The 17,876-nt window shown below is 48.1% G+C and overlaps 3 protein-coding genes across 4 annotated transcripts in view; 1 reads left to right on the top strand and 2 right to left on the bottom strand.

Annotated features, from left to right (window-relative positions):
- Nucleotides 1–2,285: 2,285 nt before the first annotated feature.
- LOC121404886 (LIM/homeobox protein Lhx4) overlaps nucleotides 2,286–17,876 on the top strand; it is a 28,683-nt gene continuing 13,092 nt past the window's right edge. Inside the window, exons 1-2 of the mRNA XM_041595281.1 lie at nucleotides 2,286–2,616; nucleotides 3,191–3,940. Of these exons, the coding sequence (XP_041451215.1) occupies nucleotides 3,661–3,940 (280 nt within the window). The 5' untranslated portion in view covers nucleotides 2,286–2,616; nucleotides 3,191–3,660. The remainder of the gene's footprint in view (nucleotides 2,617–3,190; nucleotides 3,941–17,876) is intronic.
- Nucleotides 5,905–6,601, bottom strand: LOC111074616. Its single transcript, XM_022367467.2, has one exon. It carries the CDS (start codon nucleotides 6,599–6,601, stop codon nucleotides 5,975–5,977), a length of 627 nt encoding a protein of 208 aa, XP_022223159.1. The 3' UTR covers nucleotides 5,905–5,974.
- LOC111074617 lies at nucleotides 6,643–6,955 on the bottom strand. Of its 2 annotated transcripts, none has more exons than XM_022367468.2 (2): nucleotides 6,845–6,955; nucleotides 6,643–6,773 (listed from the first exon to the last, which is right to left on the bottom strand). In XM_022367468.2, exon 2 carries the CDS (start codon nucleotides 6,771–6,773, stop codon nucleotides 6,645–6,647), a length of 129 nt encoding a protein of 42 aa, XP_022223160.1. In that variant the 5' UTR covers nucleotides 6,845–6,955; the 3' UTR covers nucleotides 6,643–6,644. The 2 variants fall into 2 exon arrangements, with proteins under 2 accessions (XP_022223160.1, XP_022223161.1); XM_022367469.2 differs by having other exon boundaries at nucleotides 6,643–6,793; nucleotides 6,845–6,948.

Below are 17,876 nucleotides of genomic sequence, written 5' to 3'. Positions count from 1 at the left end.
ACCCGGTACTTGCAGAGTTCAAGGGTATGCTGTATTCTTGTGGATGTATGCAACAGAAGAAAGGATGTAAGCGTTTTATAGCTCCATGGATTGTATGCATACTAATTAATGCATAAGTTAATTCGCGCTTCTTTGCGTACATCTAGATGCTGTCTGTGATGTTACAGATCTGGCAGATACATATGTAGTTATTTGTGAAATGTTTATTATATAAAAGATACAACGTTTAAAAATGAAAAAAACAGGCAAATGGAATATCTATTACAATTTTCCTTCACTAAATAAATATTTAGTAAAAAAATAACAATTTTACCTTTGAGAGCTTAAAGTTTCCCAGACGGTAAGCTGAAGCTACAAAGTGGTCAGGTCCAATTTATAGCTGCATTCTTCAGCTTTTCAGAATCGCAATGTTCATATGTAATGAAAAAAGCATTACATGTAAAAAAATCATTAAAACAATACAATTTTGTTTAAATTAAAACGAAAAAACTCTGCTTAGAAAAAAAAACATAATTTATTAAACACTTTTAAAGTCCCAAATCTACCAGAAAAGGTCGGTTCGATTTTTTTGACTATCTATCGCCAGCGTTTAATATAACAGAAATAATACTTATTTGTTGGGTTATTTTTTTGGCCATTGATTTGCACTAAAAGAAGAAGGACATTACTTGTCAATCGCCCCGTGCACTCGCAGCCAGCTGTTTACCGCCCAACCCCTAGAACGACCTTCCTCTGGTGTCCATTTTGTTTTTGTTGTGTTGCTGACTGGGATTGGGGCTGGAGCTGGTGCTGGGGTTGGGCTTTGGCTTTGGCTCGGGGTTCAAAGTGTTTGGCAAAGTATTTGGCGCGCTCTAAGCGGCTCATAAATAAATTCGAAAACAAAATCGTTTTGCAGACGCAGGACCTCTGGGACGGAGCGAGCAGGCGGCGACTGGAGGACCCTTTGCAGATACAGCAAACGCAGCCACGGTACAGAGTGCTTCCAGTTCAGTTTCTTCCTCGTCTCTCTCCCTTTATGTGAGTGCGAGTGTGTGTGTTTTCAAGTGACAGTGCGCCTGCGCTGGAACGACTTTAACCCTAGAAATAGAAGACACACACACACACACACAGATACACTGGCAGACACACCCACCCACTCGCAGCCCACTCGCCACCCATCCAACCAACCTGACTGTTTAATGGCGACGCTGGGTCGACGATAAGATAGCGGTAGTTCTTGCGCATGTCCAAACACGTCTCTGCATTGTTGCTGTTGCTTATCAGCGATTTCCAATGCTTTCAATATAAAGGGGCGGCGCTTGTTTTCCCCTGGAAGCTGGTTGTTGTAGCTTTTGCAGTTTTGTATCTTTTGTTGCTTTTGTTGCTTTTGTTGCCAGTGACCGCGCGTATTGACTTGGACTTTTGAGTCGAGTTAAGTTTCGTTTCTCATATTTGTTCGTTCTGCCGACGTCGCAGTCGCAGTCGCTGCCTCTGACTTTTAAGTGCTGTTTACTGTTGTTTTGGGGCCACGAAGGTGTCGCCCAACGTTGGTTTTTCTTGTTGTTCTCGTTGTTGCTTCAGCAAAATTATCATTTTCCTTTTTTCTTCAGCGGGATGCTCTGCAGCAGTGAAGTAGCAGCAGCAGCAGCAGCGTGGAATTCTTGGGGGCAAAACATATTTTTGTTTTCGGGGTAAAGTTTTTACGTTTTACAAATATTTTAATGCTCACTACAATGTGCCCACCCCAGGAATTGGGGGGGACACAGGATATGCGCATGGCCAAAAAACAAGCATAAAAATGTCATCGCCTTCGCTGTTGGCGTCGCTGCTGTCATTGTTCTTATGCAGCGCGCCTCGTGTCCCGCTCCGTATCGCACCATATTTAACCATATCATTTGCGTCATATTAAGATCAATTGGGAGACGTATTCGTATTGTACACTGATACACAAATGCATAGAGACATATGTGTGGGGGCACGCACCCAAAAGCCAAGCGGTATAAAAAGTATCGTGAAAAGTCAAATAAAGACAACTCGCATAGTCCGAAACGGGAGCACAGCGGGGCGGCGCGGCGCGGCAACAAAAGCGTCGAAAAGTGCGCAAAAAAGCAACGAAGAAGAAACAGAGAAAGAAGGCGAAAGAAGCACGCACAGAGGGAAATAAATAAAGATGCAGCGCGGCAAATAGAAGAAGAGCGAAACAACAAAAAACAACAGTAAAAGCAAAAGCAAGAGCATCAGCAACAGCAAAAAGCGTCGCCAACAACGCAGGCGACCGCTGGCTGCTCAGACAGTGTTGCCATGCTCTGTCGTGCCGCTGGTACCGTTAAAAGTTAACCGTTAGCCCTGCACTGACAGTGCCGTCGCCATTTTGTCGTTTCGCATTTGCCGTCGTTTCCGTCGAGTTCGTTGTGGTCCTCGCCGTCGCTATCGCCGTCGTGGTTCTCGCAAAAAATTATCTTGCTTTGAAGTGGAGTCCAATGGAAAATAATATAAAAAGAAGGAAAAAGTAAAAACTACATATAAACTCAATTGTGGAAAACTACATGTCCTGAAATTAAGTGTGAAAGTGCGGAGACGAACTCCTGAACCAAAAGGGTCGTTGCAAAAGTCGCCTCAAATGAAAATAACTACAACGTAATTTTAATTTATTTACACCATTCTTCGTGTCTACTTAGATGGAGTTTCTTTCTTAGTAGCTTAAGGTTAATTTTGCGTCGCAATTCCTTCCCAAAGGAATCGTAGACAGCTGAATGAAAGGGAATATTCGTCGAGTGTAGATTAGAGTCGGATGGAATATTTATTATCAATCACAGATTTTCAGACTTTGCGGCCAGCGATGAAAAACATCGGTTAGGAGATTGTCAAGGAACAAGTAGGAGCTTCCAGATTTTCTTTCTTGGGTAGCATTCCGGCAGAGCAGATTTCATTAGCTAAGAATGTGATGAAGTATTTAATATAATTTTATTGAATTGCTTTTAGGTGACGTACGTACGTACGAGGATTGCTTGTACTCGTAGATTGGTAGTTTAAATGTATGGGAAAATAGAATTGATGTCTGCCTGCACCTACATAGAATATTTAGTTTATAATAAAATATGAAATTTGTGCACTTAATGCAGAAATAGATGACAAAATAACCTTAAATTAAAGCCAAGTCGTCACGAGCTGAGTATTTTATTTACATTGTATGTATATCTGTTTGCGCTAGTCCTAGTGTCTAGTGTCTCCATCCTACGATGCGTAAACAAATTTAAGTTGTTCGCCACCGTTGAAGCTCCGCGCTGCTCAACTGATAGAGCCGATGCACTGGTATGTAGTCGAAAGAGCACACGAACGCTATAGCGTCTCAGCCGAACCGAACACAACGAACAACAGAACCCAAATCGAATCGAAAAGAAACCGCCGCGATAAGAAGAAACCACGACGGAGCCGTGAGACGGCGGTGTGCCAGCAGCAGTTATACAGCGTCTCCGTCTATAGCTAGCTGGCGGTTGGCTAACGGTGCCTCGTTTCACGGTTAGCGAGTCGCGAGTGAAGCCTCTACAGGGAGAATATATTGAGAGAGAGCAGCCTGGTGGATTGGGGGATATTATTGTGTAATAATTTCTTTGAATTCAAATATCACTCATACGACGCGTGTGCCAATCCCCCACCCAGTACCATTGCCTATTGCTGTGCATGCATTTGGTCTTAGCAATGATGCAAACCCTGAAACCGCCGCCGCCGCTACATCACCACCACCCACAACAGCAGCTTCCCCAGCACCTGACAGCCATGGATAATCATCAGCAACATCCGCCGCATATCCATCAGCCGCAACAGCAGCAGCAACAATTGCCACCCACGCCGCAGGCATCGCACCTGGTAGGCGGCCAGCACAATCATCTGGCTGTCGACCATGATGACCCAAATCCTGAACTGGTGCTCGCCTTAATTTCAAGGAATCGTGCGCTCGAGGGTAAGTCAAGTCAAGCCCGGGCCAGTCATGCCGTCTCCGTCATATCTTCTCTCTGTCCGAAAGGATTTGGGCTTTGTCTAAGAATTGTGCAGGCTTTAATTATGCAAAGTTTTTGTTTTCCGCTCTTTGTTTTTATGAACCACAAAAAGGTCACAGCAAAAGCCAGGAGCCAGGTTCCAGCAAGGCTTGAGGGCCTTGAGGGGGGGGGCCCTCACTTTGATTGAGACACGTTGAAAGCGGCTCATGTGAGCGGGAGGGGAGGGGGCCTTGCGGTTGCTCTGGCTTATGCCTTGCATAACATTTACATGTTCAGACCGAGGCAGCTTAAGTGTTTTTCAATTAAATACGTGAGCTTTCCTGGTGGGACACCGCCATCGCCATCGCCATCACCATCCCACTCTTAGGAGCTCATTTCAAATGCTCTTTTAGGGATGCTGATGCTGAATGTTGCGGCTGTCTGGGCTTTCCTATCTTGCAGCTCGGCTTTTCCCCCGTTCAGATGAGCTGGTTGAAATATGGTCCGGGGGGACAGTAATATACGAGCGTGTCCGTAACTTGGAAACTGTTTTTCTTTCGCTTGCGAGAAAGTTTTTAGAGATGATTTATCATGGCTAAGCTTTGCCGGCCAAAGGAACTTCTTGCAACTCCTTGGACTTAGAGCTTCGCTCCACTTCATGTCGCATTTATGATTTCGTTTCACACACACACGAAGATCCCACGCCAAATCAATTGACAATCCCCGGGCTAAAAGCCAGTCCACAAAGTTGACGACTGAAGTGGAGTGGATTGCTGGGCGACTCAGATAGAGACACGCGCCGTTGACATCGACAAAAGCTGTAACCAAATCCAAAAGCCGAAACTGTTGACAAACTCCAAATGTCCCTGGCATTGTTCCTAATACGCAGGGTATGGTATTCGTATTCCCAGCTGAGCCTGGAGAGCCGCTCGCTGCACGTGTCGCAGGCGGCCTGGAAAAGAGCAGGCCCAGCTGATGGTTCCATCTCCATCTCCGATCCCGAATCCGAATCCGACTTCAAGTGCGGCGGGATTTTGTTTGGAACACGCGTAATTACAGACAAATAAATAACAGTGCAGTGCCCGAAACCGCATGTGCCACATCCCTCGGCCTCGGCCTCGCCTCCGCCACGTGTCACTAATATGTACGGGATGCAGCCGTGGCCGAGTGCGTGCACCGAGCAACATTGAGGGATCCAGCCGGTCCCAGTCTTAGTCCTAGTTTCAGTCCCAGTGGAGTTGAGTGACGTGCGCTGGGCGACGTGCAAAAACGAGCAGAAAAATTGAATTATGCGCTTGCGGTGCTTCTTTCTACCCCATCCTGTGCGCGGTCTTCTGGTTCGGGCAATCGACAAATATTTTGTTATTTGCACATAAACATATTTATCGAGTTTGGGTTTGGTTCTTTTCTTTCCCTTCCCATCCCATCCCCCGTTTCAAGTGCGTACTCGAACGCTCGCTGGCTGCACCCACGGGTGTTCTGTTTCAGCTTCACCCGTTCGGCTTTCTCTTGGGCCTGTCAAAAATTGTGTAAATATGTTTATCATTTCCACTTGCCTGTGGAGACGTTCGGACGGACCCTGTGCACTTAACGCTGAGCAAACATCCAACCGAGCCACCCACCCACCCCATTTCGGGACGCTAGGCCAGGCCAGGCCAGCCCCGTCGCACTTGTCGCTCAACCGTTGGCCGCGTGTCCTTCGTTAGCCGTTCTTGTGTGGCTTTCCTATTAACGGGAATGCCAGCCACCCCTACCCCCACCACCACCCCCACCCACGGAGTGAAGCGAAGCAAACCCACCCCACTCCCAGAGCAAGCTAAGCGTATCCGTTTCTGGTTTGTTGTTTCCTTCCTTTCTAGGAGGGGTTCAGCATTTCTCGCCCTCAGCTCACATAATTTGTCGTAATGTCAACAGGCGAGATCACGACCAGCAAAGCAAACACTCGTTATGGCATTGGGAATTTGGAATGTCTATTGAAACTCGACTCGAGAAAGTCGCGGCCTATATGTACATATGTCCTACATGTAGTGGTAGGCGATTAGATAGATGACTTCTCCACTGCCTCTAGCCGCCGAGTGACGGATCATACCCATCTCGCATGCCAGAAGTTGGCGCAGATCCCGGCGTACCGATTCGACCTGTGCCGCAGTGGCTGTCGGGTCGATTGCCACATGGATTTCGCGTAGGAAATTGGTGGGTGCTCGTCCGAAGCTAGTCTGGGCACTGCCATAAGAGTCGCTGTCCAGACTGGAGTCGTCCTCCGACTCGGTTCGGTAGCTGCTCTCTGTGGTGTAGTCAGACGTCTGGGGGTCTGTCGTCGGCAGATGGGCACTGCCGATGGTGCTGATGCTGCTCGTCCGACTGGTGGCTAACTGGTCCGCTGAGTGGCGCGAGGAGCTGCCCATCAGGTCTTCGCTGTGAAGTGATTCGTTCGCCTCCTCCCGCTCATCGGGTTGGGAGCGTGACGACGAGTGATGGGAAGTGTAGCTCGGCTGCATACTAGTCTCGGACGGCGTCCGTCGCGGTTCAAGCTTGATCTCCAGGGCCGCTTTCATCTCGTCCGTCCATTCGCTGGGATAATTATTTCTCTGGCTCGAGCCGGAGCTTTTTGACGCTTTAGCCTTGGCCCCAGGAGAGGTATCCATCCCACTTGACCGTATTCTTTGGGTCACCTATTTACTGGTGGCTTTACTCCGAATCGGTGCTTGTCCCAACCTCGTGCGTGAAATCCGTTTGTGTATACGAGCTGAAAGTCTTTTGTATGCGGGCCAGGTCCCGTCGAAAAGCGTTGAAGGCAGCCAAGTTAATATCGGACATCTGTGGGATTGCGGTGAGGGCTAATCTGGTTTGGATACTCTAAAGATACACAAATCTGCACGCCATCTCACCGTTATACGCTTTAGCTGTGGTCCAAATAAACTTCCCGTGATCGAGTTCTAAACATGAGCTCAAAGTGTTTTCGATCTACTGTGAACAAAGTTTAGATTCGAGACAGTATAGGCACGGCATGTTACGATTTTGTGGGCTCTCAGGCTCCAAGGTGAATCCGTAACTCATTCAGTATTCAAGGGCTCGAGCTATGTTTCAGATATCCTAGGCTTTAAGCCTAGAAAAGGTTTTGCCCTAGGGACGTCCATATCTCATGGCTTGCATGACCCCAATACCTTTGGAGACCTCCGCTGTCGGTTGAGCACACTTTGGACATTTCTCATGGCAGCAGGGCACAGCGCCATACCGTGAAAGAAGCCCGTACATTCGCATCCGAGTGCCGGGCCGGGCCGGGTCGGGCTGGGCCCATCCTATCCTCGGTCTCCGTTACTCTCTTCAATGGCGCTGGCAAGCAAAAGCGGACCCAGAGCCAAGTTGAGAAATCAGTTGATTCTGTTATTTTTTCCTGGTTATTGTTGGCTGTTGGCTGATATTTTCTTTCTTCCTTCCTTCCTTCCTTCCTTATGGCGTCCACATAAATCATTTTTTCGCCATTTTTCGGGATTCGGGGATGCGATGCGCCCTCCTGCATATTTGATGGCATCTGGGGCTGCGCTTAGCATCGACGACAGCTTTTTGACTAGCCGACTTCTGGCTGGCAGGTAAAACTTGGCAGATTCCACGCTCTCTACGCCTCCTTCCCTTTCTCTTTCTCTTTCTCCTTCTCGTTCTTCGTCCCCTTTTTACTCCCAAAATTCTGTCAGTTCTTTATTTTCTTTCGCTTTCTGTGTGTGTGTGTGTGTGTGTGTGTGTTTTTGGCTAGGTCTGGCTCTTCCCGCATTGAGGGAAACTCGGCAGCTTGTTTTTTTTGGGGCTGGAGGGAGGGCGAATGTTCAAGTTATGTTAAGTAAATAATGGGGCGTTCATATGACGCTGGAAATGTGTGGGCGTGGGGATAGGAGATTGCGGATTGCGGATTGGGGAGAGTTTTCTTTTACGCTTTTCTCATACTTTTTTTTACTCACGGGGGATGTGCACAACATACATACTTACAAATGTGTGTTTTTGGCAGTCAACTGTTTACTTTTGTATATTTTTCCTATGCTTAATACAATAAAATTGGAATTTGGCTTGATACAAAAGATACGAATAGAAAACATGGCAGTTCCCTCTCCGTTGCATCGTTATACACTACACTTTGAACTTAAACGAATATTCATTTATAATTTCATATTAATAATAGCATTTCAGCATTGCACTGGCAGAGAGGATAATGCCAAAGGGAACGTATAATGAAACACTCAAGAGGTCTTTAAAGGGATCACTTGGCCCATTTAAATTGTCAATTGGCAATTGTTTGCTGACGGTAATTAAGGGGAACTGATGACAGGCACGGGAAGAAAAGCATTTTATAGTTGAAATTAATCAAAATCATTTTATGCTTCAGCTCTCCAATACCTGAGTTCGAACATTGCCCAATCTTTTATCCACACAGTCCACATAGTAATGGAACGCACTGTCTCTTTCGGATAGCATAAGAAGAGGTTTCTAGACTCCACTTCATCGGAAAACTAGACTGGATAGGGTAAGGGTAGAGCTCCCAGTTCCTTTTCAGTCAAGTTGGTTTCATTATTGTCACTTGAAAAGGTCTCAGACCTTCACTTCGGAATTGCCACAGCCCGAAAATGTTGCGATACTTCAACGTAAAAACTTTTTCGCTTTCGCTGCTTTGCTTTTTCCGGAGTAAACAAGAGGGGTACACAAACATTACCCCCCCCCCCCCTCCCTATATGTGTACATACATACATATACCAGTATTCGCACAGACGAATATTTATGTGCTTATGTGTGTGTGTGTGCTGTGGGGGCGGTGAAGGGGGCGTGAAGGTGGGGTGCCTGTGGGGTGCCTGTGGCAGGCACAAAAGACAACATCGCGTTGTTGCAGTGTTATATGTAACTCAAATTTCAGTATTTGTGCAGCACACTTTGAGGAGTCACAGACTCCCATGCCATGCCCCAGCCGGAGTACCACCACTTGGCAGCCACTCCCCATTTGGCAGCTGGCAAAAGCTGTCGCTGTCTCTACACTGCGCTGGCTTCCATAAAAAACAATATCCCGCAGCGAACTTTATTAAATTACACGGTTTTGACAGTTAAGCAACAGCCTGGCTCAGGCCCCACTTCTCCAACGAGTTCCGTCCCCCAATTCACCCGATTCCCCCAATTCTTCTCCGTGTTATCCCCCTTATCCATGGCTCTCTTTCTGGTCCTCATGCTCGTCCTCGCCCTCGCTCTTCTAGAAGTGAAAATCATAATTTTTCTTATTTTATGTAATATGCTCAAAGCTGCCAACAACCCGGAGAACAGCCCAGACCAGACCAGACCGAACCAGACCCAACCTCCGCCTCCCTGTTGGTTGGCTAGCAACGTGGTACTGGCATTCCTCTTTCTATTCCTATTCCTATTCCTCTGGGGCCGGTTTAGGCAAATACGAGTCGAAAATGCTGGCAATAACAAAACGTACAGGGATACTTATTTTATTTTATTTAATTCTCTTTTCGGAGGCTGAAATCTTTGAAATGGCAACGGCAACGCAGTTGATAGAACATTTGCGTGTCTCGCCCTGCGGCTCTCCTGCGTGGTCTGGCACTGCGGCGGTGTGGGGTGGAGTGGTTGCCGTTACGGTTACGGTTACGGTTAGCAACTTCTTTGTTTTTATCATTCCGCAATTAGCGGGCCCATGTCCGCTCCCGCTTATCGGCCCGGGTCCGCGTCCGCGTCTGGGTCTGGGTCTGCGTTTGGAGCTGGAGCTGGAGCTGAAGCTGGTGTAGCAGGGGGGGGCAGCTCTTTGCTGCGGGTGTGTAAATATTTGAAGAGCATTTCAGTCGATACCTTGAACGTTGATTAGGTTCCTCTGGGTTTGTATCTCAGTATCTAAGTATCTAAGTATCTCAGTATCTCAGTATCTGTAAATACGCAACGCGTGCATTCTTCGCGCTGTGTTTCCGATTCTCATGTGAGCGTGTATCTTAGGTGCGATGTTCTCTACTGGTTATCGGCCTGCTACAAGAATTGCCCATTGAGACGGCAACACTTTGTTTGCATTTGTTCCACCGTTAACAAGGTACACGGCACCCCAGGAACCCCAGGAACCCCAGGAACCCCGCGTACAAGTCCCACCGAATATATCAGTTGATAAGGCCACAAAAAACATGAAACAGAAACAGAAACTGTGTTCTAAAAAGTGTCTTCTTTCGTCTGCTGATATGTGTGAATGGGTGGCAGGAGGAGGAGGTGGAGGAGGATGCGGAGCGAGTGACTTTTATGAGTTTATTGGTACAAGGTCCCCGATCCAGAAGCCCTTCTCCCCCTTGCAGCGATAAATGAGGCCTATTATCATGAATCCGAGGCATAATGCAAAAATTTTCCTTTCAGCCTCCGCCTCATGCCTCTGCCTCATGCCACGTCCACCCACCCTCAACTGCAACCCCTTTTGATGGCGATTCGTTTCATGCTTTTATTTTATCACTGATTATTTTCCACATCGCTATGCTCATTGTCCCGGTTCTGTTCTGTGCTGGCTCCTTTGTCCGTGGTATATCTAAACAGGTGGTCCCAGCAGGTGGCTGGCACTAAGGCTGCGCTGCAGAGAAGTCCCCTTTGTCTGGCTTCGCGCTGCGATCCCTTCTCACCCCACATCCACATTTATGCAGTATTTACCTTTCAATCATGCCCGAACATTGTCTGCATTTTTGATTTATGCTTTTTGCTGGCCAGTCGAGTCAACCGCAAATCAGAAGCGACAACAACTGCGAGACACAGAGTGTGTGTACATATATTTCGACAGAGGGATACCCTCTACAGCTAGAATGGAAATTAATATACCCTGGCCGTCGCAATCGACTGCCGTGTATGGCGAATCTGATGACAGGTGCGGTAATTGTAGAGCTAAGCCAACCTCGACATGTTGCCGGGCAGTTCCCATTCCCCCTCCCAGTGAGTCACGACCGGCGATCAAGTAAGCATCTAATTTTAGCTGAATTATCTGCTAGGGTTTTTTGTGGCAAAGATAATTATAATCGAGGCGCTGACAATGAGGCCAATCTCAGAGAGTTACGAGTATTTTGGCTATTTTAAGAGGCTATTCACGTCGGATCCACTTCCAAATGCATATGCATATGCATACATACATACATATATACATACCTGTAGTATACACATTGGCAGGAGTGTCATTATAGAGCGATCTAATCCGCGATATGTCAATTTTCAACAATAATGGCCGCGATTAGTTAACTTATCTCCCGCTGTAGGAGAGTCCAGTTCCGTTCCGTTCCGTCGGTTCTTCTGGCTCCCTATCAGCCAGATACCCTATCACATCTGCAAGGGGAAAGCTGTATACTCCGAACCGATCCATTTGGGATGAGCTGGGAAGGTTGTGTGGCTGACATCGGGCGTAGAGCGGACGCGCACGGAAATACTCGCAGCTCGAAGCGATTCGATTGTATATTCATTCGCTTATTGCTTTGATTTTGGGGGAGCACCGTTGGCAGTCGTCTCTGTCCACTTCTACGGGCTTATCGGGCTTATTCAGGCGATAAGTAAAGGTCTGTGTACACTGTGCACTGCACACTATTCCGTCTTGCCTCCTCTAGAGCCGATCCACACCGATAAGTGGCACTCGGGGCCCGATCGAATTGGTAGAATTGGAAGAATTGGAGAAAGAATCAAATCGCGGACCCTGCATGCAGTTTTCAGACTCTTCGGAGCTTCTGGCCTTCTTCAGTTAGTTGTTTGTCCGGACATCTAAGAAGTGCCGCTGGGTGGTTCTGCTTCGACACGGGCTCTGTTTGCACAGATTGCTGATCTATTTTCCAACGAATCCCCGGAGCCGGAGTACTTGAAAATGTCAAACAAATGTTGAACAACTAGCGATGGCCCAAGCGAAGCGATGGAGGCACGCGTGCTATCTCTAGGGCTCGACTGGGGTGGGACACACTCACCTGGAAGTGGGGGCAGAAAGTCACCGATAGAGACAGAGACAGAGAGACAGAGAGAGAGAGAGAGAGAGAGAGAGGCTTACGAGCCACTCCAGCGCTGAGCTCTTGTCGAGTGGCCATATAAATGTGGCACTGATTATGCCTCGAGTAGCTGATTATGGGCAATTGAGAAAAAGTAGCATGAAGAAAGTCATATGTACGATATACCCCGCATGCACAAAGACCGAAGACCGAAGACCAAAGACCCACTGCTCGGAGCTAACTCCAATATAATCGTTTATTAAATCTAGAGTAAAGTTATTTACGTTCTTTGAAGTCACCGATCCGTAGGCAGCGTAGTCGACAAACGGCTACCAACTGATAGTGGCGTAGAGTTTACTCAACGCTGGTTGGTGGTGGGAGGTGGGAGGTGACCCAGTAAGTCGAGTCGATGTAGGGGAAGGGCATGGGGCTCGTAGCACTCGCAGATAAGAAGCTAGAAAACCCCTTGAATCTCTGGTCCACTCACACTCACACTCACACAAATCACTGGCTGGCAAATAGATAAATGGGTTTATTTCCCAAACACATGACACCCATCCAATACCATCGGGATCGGTCGCTAGCTTCAACTCTGACCTGGCCATTGACTCGAACGTATGTCGCAAATTATGCGATGCTTGCTGAAAGCGCTCACTGAACAAAATGATTTTATTGCACGAGCCTTCGACATGGAGCTGGGGCATAGAATGGGCAAAGTATCCTCCTCCACTTGAGACCATTCGCCCATATGTTGCCATTTGTGACAAAACTGCACCAGGCACGCCATCGATGGGAGGGGATGGTGTGGTATGTATGGGGTTGATACTCTGATACTCCGATACTCTGATACTCGTACTCGTGTTGTACGAGTAGCTCGGAGGGGAAGCCAGGAGGCCTGGAGATGCTTCTGCTTCTGCCGCTGGTGCTGCTGTCGTTTGTTGTCGTTAATGCCCAATGGGTGGCAAATTGTTTTTTATTATCGCCCCGGCCGAGCCGAGACAAGTTGGGTTGGGCTCGATGTTCGGGATTCGGGATTCGGGGTGAAGCGTGAACGAGTCCTTTCCCCCCTTTATCCTTGTCGATTGCGTGAATAAAACTTTAATGGAACGACACAAATCCCTGCCGTTGACGGTACTCTCTCTCTCGTACACCCTGTCCTGGTGTCTCTAATGCAAAGTAATTGAGTGCGAAAATGCCGTCAGTTTGTCAGAGGTTTTTGTGGCTGGTTGGTGCTTGAATTTTTGATACTTTATGTCCCGGGCACATCCTCCCAGCCATAAGCAGGCATCAGGAGTGCACTCCGATTGCATCCACAGTCGCCCGGCACATTTGGGAATTGCCCGGAGACCAAATGAAACAAAAAGCTAACAGAGGAGCGGCTCCTAAATGGTCAAACTACTTTTGACAGTAGTACGTGTGGGAGAGGGTCTCCGGCCCCAGACTCTGGGGCGACAGGCGGCGTGGGAGCGCGCCCGAGGCCAGACAACTCCGACTCCACTGTCACAGAGAGCTCACGTAAATTGTTGATTGCAGCTCGTCCATTGCACGTCTCGAATCCGGAGCTGAATCTCGACTGAGACTTGCAGCTAAGTTGAGTTTACGGCCCTGATCCTCATCCAGCGCAGAGGAGGAGTGCGAGCGCAGGGAGTGGCTCTGTGTACGTGACCATGCAGCCATAGGACCAGGCCCCGCCTCGGTGTCGTCCCCCGGGGGCACAGATTTAACGCTTTTCCGGATGCTGGAGGGGAGTTGTTGTTGCTCAACCAGGAGCTGACAAAGTATTTTGAGCGCGGCTACCCGCTACCGGCTACCCGCTGCGACATGAATGAGTACTGGGCTGAAGGTAGCAATTGCTAGCAATGGAGAATGTGGTTTCTGGCTGAATTATTTGCTTGCATAGTCCAATCTCAATCCATGTTAAACATTAAAATAATAATAATAATACGTATTGCATTCATCGGAGACGATTAAACATACAAAAAATAGTTCAGAGAAATCAGTTCCCCATCGAGGAGACTCTCTCCCATTGAAGTTCCTGTGTTGGTGCTGCATATTCCACTCTCATTAGAGCACCACAAGTAATACAATCTACTTGCGATGCAATTTATATCAGATATGAATATCAGATGTAGTAATACATATAAGTCAATGGTGTGGGGCTATTGGCACTCTAAGCACACATTTAAATAGTTTAGGGGAAGCGAATCTCATAAACGCTACCCACACAAAATATGTGCATCTATAAGTTGTGTACATCTTTTACAAATGTCACCAAGTGCAGTAGGAATGACGTGTTTCAATGGGAGATGCGTATAAAATTGAAGTCACAATTCCAGCCTCCCCAATTACCTCCAATCCATGTCTTTGGATTTATGCCATAGCTCCCCATCAACACACAGCCCCGCACACTGACACACCCGCACATAGTATCCCTTTTTGGTCCTTTTATAAATACGGCGACGTCCATTTTTGTGGCTGATAATTCAACAATAGGCAAACGGAAATACCCGTAGCTCCCCTGGCCCCGGCGCCCCATCGAGTCCACCCCCACTGAACGCTTTCAACCATTTTCTGCGCCATCTTGGCTTCATCAAACGCACACAAAAGACCAAGATAATGGCAGGCCATCAGAGGATGGAGCGCAGAGAAAAGAAAAAGAGAGGAGTGGAGAGGATAGGAGAGGAGAGGAGAAGAGTGGAGCTGCTCTCGAAGCAGGCAAATAAAATGGGCACCACCGAAACGAAGTCGCTATAGCAGACGTACAACCGTACACCATTCCGTACACCCGTACACCCACACGGGGGACGTTTGGTGGCAGCTTCAAAGGAGGAAATCACCCCAAGTGTGTATTTTTATAGAGACCGCAATAAACCTTTTTCTTCAGCCATTTCTACATTTTTTGTGTGTGTTGTTCGGCTGATTCTGGCTGCTGGCAGCTGGCAGCTGGCTGATGGTTCTGGGTTTGGCCCTAACACCGACTGGTCTGGTTCCATGGTATGCCCAAGTCCTGGCATGGCCCCTTTTGATGAAGTTGCAGTTGTGCCACACAATACACTAGATGAATCAGAGGAGGAAGAGGGAAAGAAAACGTTGTCCATAACCATAAAGGCGGCTCAACGGGCCGGGCCGGGCCGGGCCGGTCCCACTCCGATTGATGATGGCCCCGGCCCGGCCAGGAAGCACTCAAAATTGAAAATGCGAGGTAGGGTCCCTCGCCAGGTCTTTAGCTGCTTTTCTTTTCTTTTCAGTTCGTTTCTGTTCTTTTCTAAGCTTGCGCCCATCTCGCCCCCAGCTCATGTCCAACCTAAAGATATCGGACATGGGCTTGGCATGGCGTCGTCGTCGTTGTCGTTGTCGTCTATGATACGGAGTATGCTCACACATTGGCTCGCCACCCTCTTTTTCTGGGGTTTTTTGTTTGTGTCCCGCTTTATAGCTCCGGTCAAGGGTGCCGGTGGTCGCTCGACCGCTCGGTCGCTCGGTCGGTCAGCCTGCAGCTCGGACTCGACGCTTCAATGGCTGCCGACGGACGAAAGCGCGCCTTTTTTGTTTGTACAACAAGCGAGCGAAATGCTTTTTGCAACAAAAAAACAAACAAAAGAATATATAAAACGAGACAAAACGAAACAAAAACGGAAAAAAAAAAACACACTGAAAATGGCGAAATGTGTGGCGACTGGAACTGGATCCCATTGTTTAATGGCCGTCAGCTGGAATGTACGCTTGAAATTGAAAAGTTATTGTGTTGCACGGCCCCTGCCACCCACCCTGACTTGCCCCCTCGGCCCCACCTCACCCCATCCCGTCTCTACTCCTCATCTCGCCATTTTCGTTCCAATTGTCCTGACAAGCTGCCGCTCGCAGTTTTTGTGCTCAAATTGTTGAACCAACATATTTGACAGTTAATTTTTGGTTTAACCGAGAAATTTCTGGGTGCCTTTTTTTGGCTGGGGAAATGGCTTTTGTCTGTTTTTGTTAGTTCCGTTCTCGATGAGGTGCTGGTGCCAGGCTTGAGTCTATTACTGGACTAGTTACGAGTAGTTGGGGACTGTTGCTTGGCATTGCAATGAACGAGCCAACTTAACCGAAAGTCGGGCTAATCTAATCCCCCTCAGTGGTACAACATTGGAGGGAATGGGTTTGCTTCGGCCTTAAGGCTAAGACTGAAAGCAGTTCTAGTAATTATTACAATATGTATTCAACTCAAGCGAAATGTGTAAAGTATTTAAAGATTCTCCAAAGCTATTTGTAAACGCTGAACCACAATTTGGCGGCTATTGGAATGCGTGCTACACATTAATGAACAAATTTTGTTTGTTTTTAAATATAGGCCCGTAACGCCTAGTGCTCGTTGAGAGTAAAAGATGACCTGTGTGTGGGTCAGCGAAAATATCAAAATCCAAAAGAATGTATAAATGCGCCTCCAAACGATCAACGCCGAACTTCACAAAGAAATGCATGCAAAAGAGAACCACAATTAAGAAATTGCATAAGCACCGAAGAAAGGCAGAGTACACGTAAACCCTCGCCATAGAGCCTTTCCCCTCTAATAAGGGGCGTCCACACAAAGGCTTAATCAGAAGAGCCGGGAGGACGAAATGGGAATGAGAGGAATGCAATTATAATAGGCATAATAAAAAAGAAACATGCTGAAAGCCGGGCCGGAGGAAAACATGTCGCAACGCTTTGTTGCCACTTACTTTGAATGCTTAGAGGTTGTGGGGCAGGTTGAGGTGGAGGTGGAGCTGGAGGTGGAGCTGGAGGTTGAGGGGGCAAGGCCGTAAGTGCTCACGGCCGGAATTAAAAGCAAACGCATTAAAAGCCCAAAAAGACTTTCACCTTGGCGTAAGAGGCAAATGGCGACAAAACAGGCGACAAAATGGCCCAGCTGCAGATGGGTATACGTTTGCCTCAGCCTTGGGTTTGGGCGTGTGTCCGCGTCCGTGCCGGTGTCTCTGTCTGTGTCTGTGTTTGGGGTTTCTGTTTTCCCCAGGACTTAATATTGCATGAGCTGGTAGCTCGAAGCTGGTAAATGGTAGCTGGTAACTGGAGAGGACTGCGACCACACGACACCGGCAACATTTTTAATTATGAAACACTAAAAGTGGCAAAGCCAAAGTGCAACACGGCGTCGGTTGAGCCACGCGCTAATGAAGGGGAGCTCGGGGATAGAGATGGGGAGGGGGAAGGGGGACGGGAACGGGAGCGGGAGGCCATTGCTATTAACTTAAACGCCTCTTGCCGGTTAATGGAAATGAACCTCGTCGACGTCGTTGGAGATGGGCAGTTATCTGGTTAAGACAGCGTGGGGGAAGGGAAGCGCACGCACTCGGGCACGGCTGGATGGATGGAAGTTCGTTCGGTTCGTGTGAACACGGCTTAACTGTGGAGGCGAGGAGGAGTGGAGGCGTGGAGGAGACCTGCACAGGCAATGTATCGAGTTGGGTTACGTAACTGTTGAACCCTTAATGCAGGCACGTGTGCCGCACAAGTGAGGCGTTTTTAACGTGGCTAACAGCCAACAAGTCAAGTGCGAGTGCGAGTGCGTGGCTCGCACCTTCGGTTCCTCCCTTGGCCTCCTACTCTATCTGAAAAGTTAGCCCTGCAATTGAACGGAAACTTAAGAAGCGCCTAAGCCACACGCGTTTTACGGAGTTTCCACGCGGCTAGAATTTCCATATGACTACGATTACCATCCACTGGCAGAGGGGTGGTTCGGGACTGAGACGACACCGGGTCGCGTGGCATGGACGATGAGTCCACTTAGCGAGTCGAGGCTTGCTCGCTTGGCTCCTCCCTCGTGCCTCTCTTTGCTCATCTCTGGTTACACAGAGTCTGAAGTCTTTTTTTATTGCTGTGTTTGCCGTACTTCAATATATCGATGGCTAAGCTGACTTCCCGGCATCCCATTCCACTCCATGCTCAACCAGCCAGCCGAGGAGTTACATAAGTGTTTCCTACCAGTCCCGGC

This window comes from Drosophila obscura, unplaced genomic scaffold (genome assembly GCF_018151105.1).
Source record: "Drosophila obscura isolate BZ-5 IFL unplaced genomic scaffold, ASM1815110v1 contig_46, whole genome shotgun sequence".
Taxonomy (NCBI): Eukaryota; Metazoa; Arthropoda; class Insecta; order Diptera; family Drosophilidae; genus Drosophila; species Drosophila obscura.
This window is presented reverse-complemented; position numbering and strand designations above follow the sequence as displayed.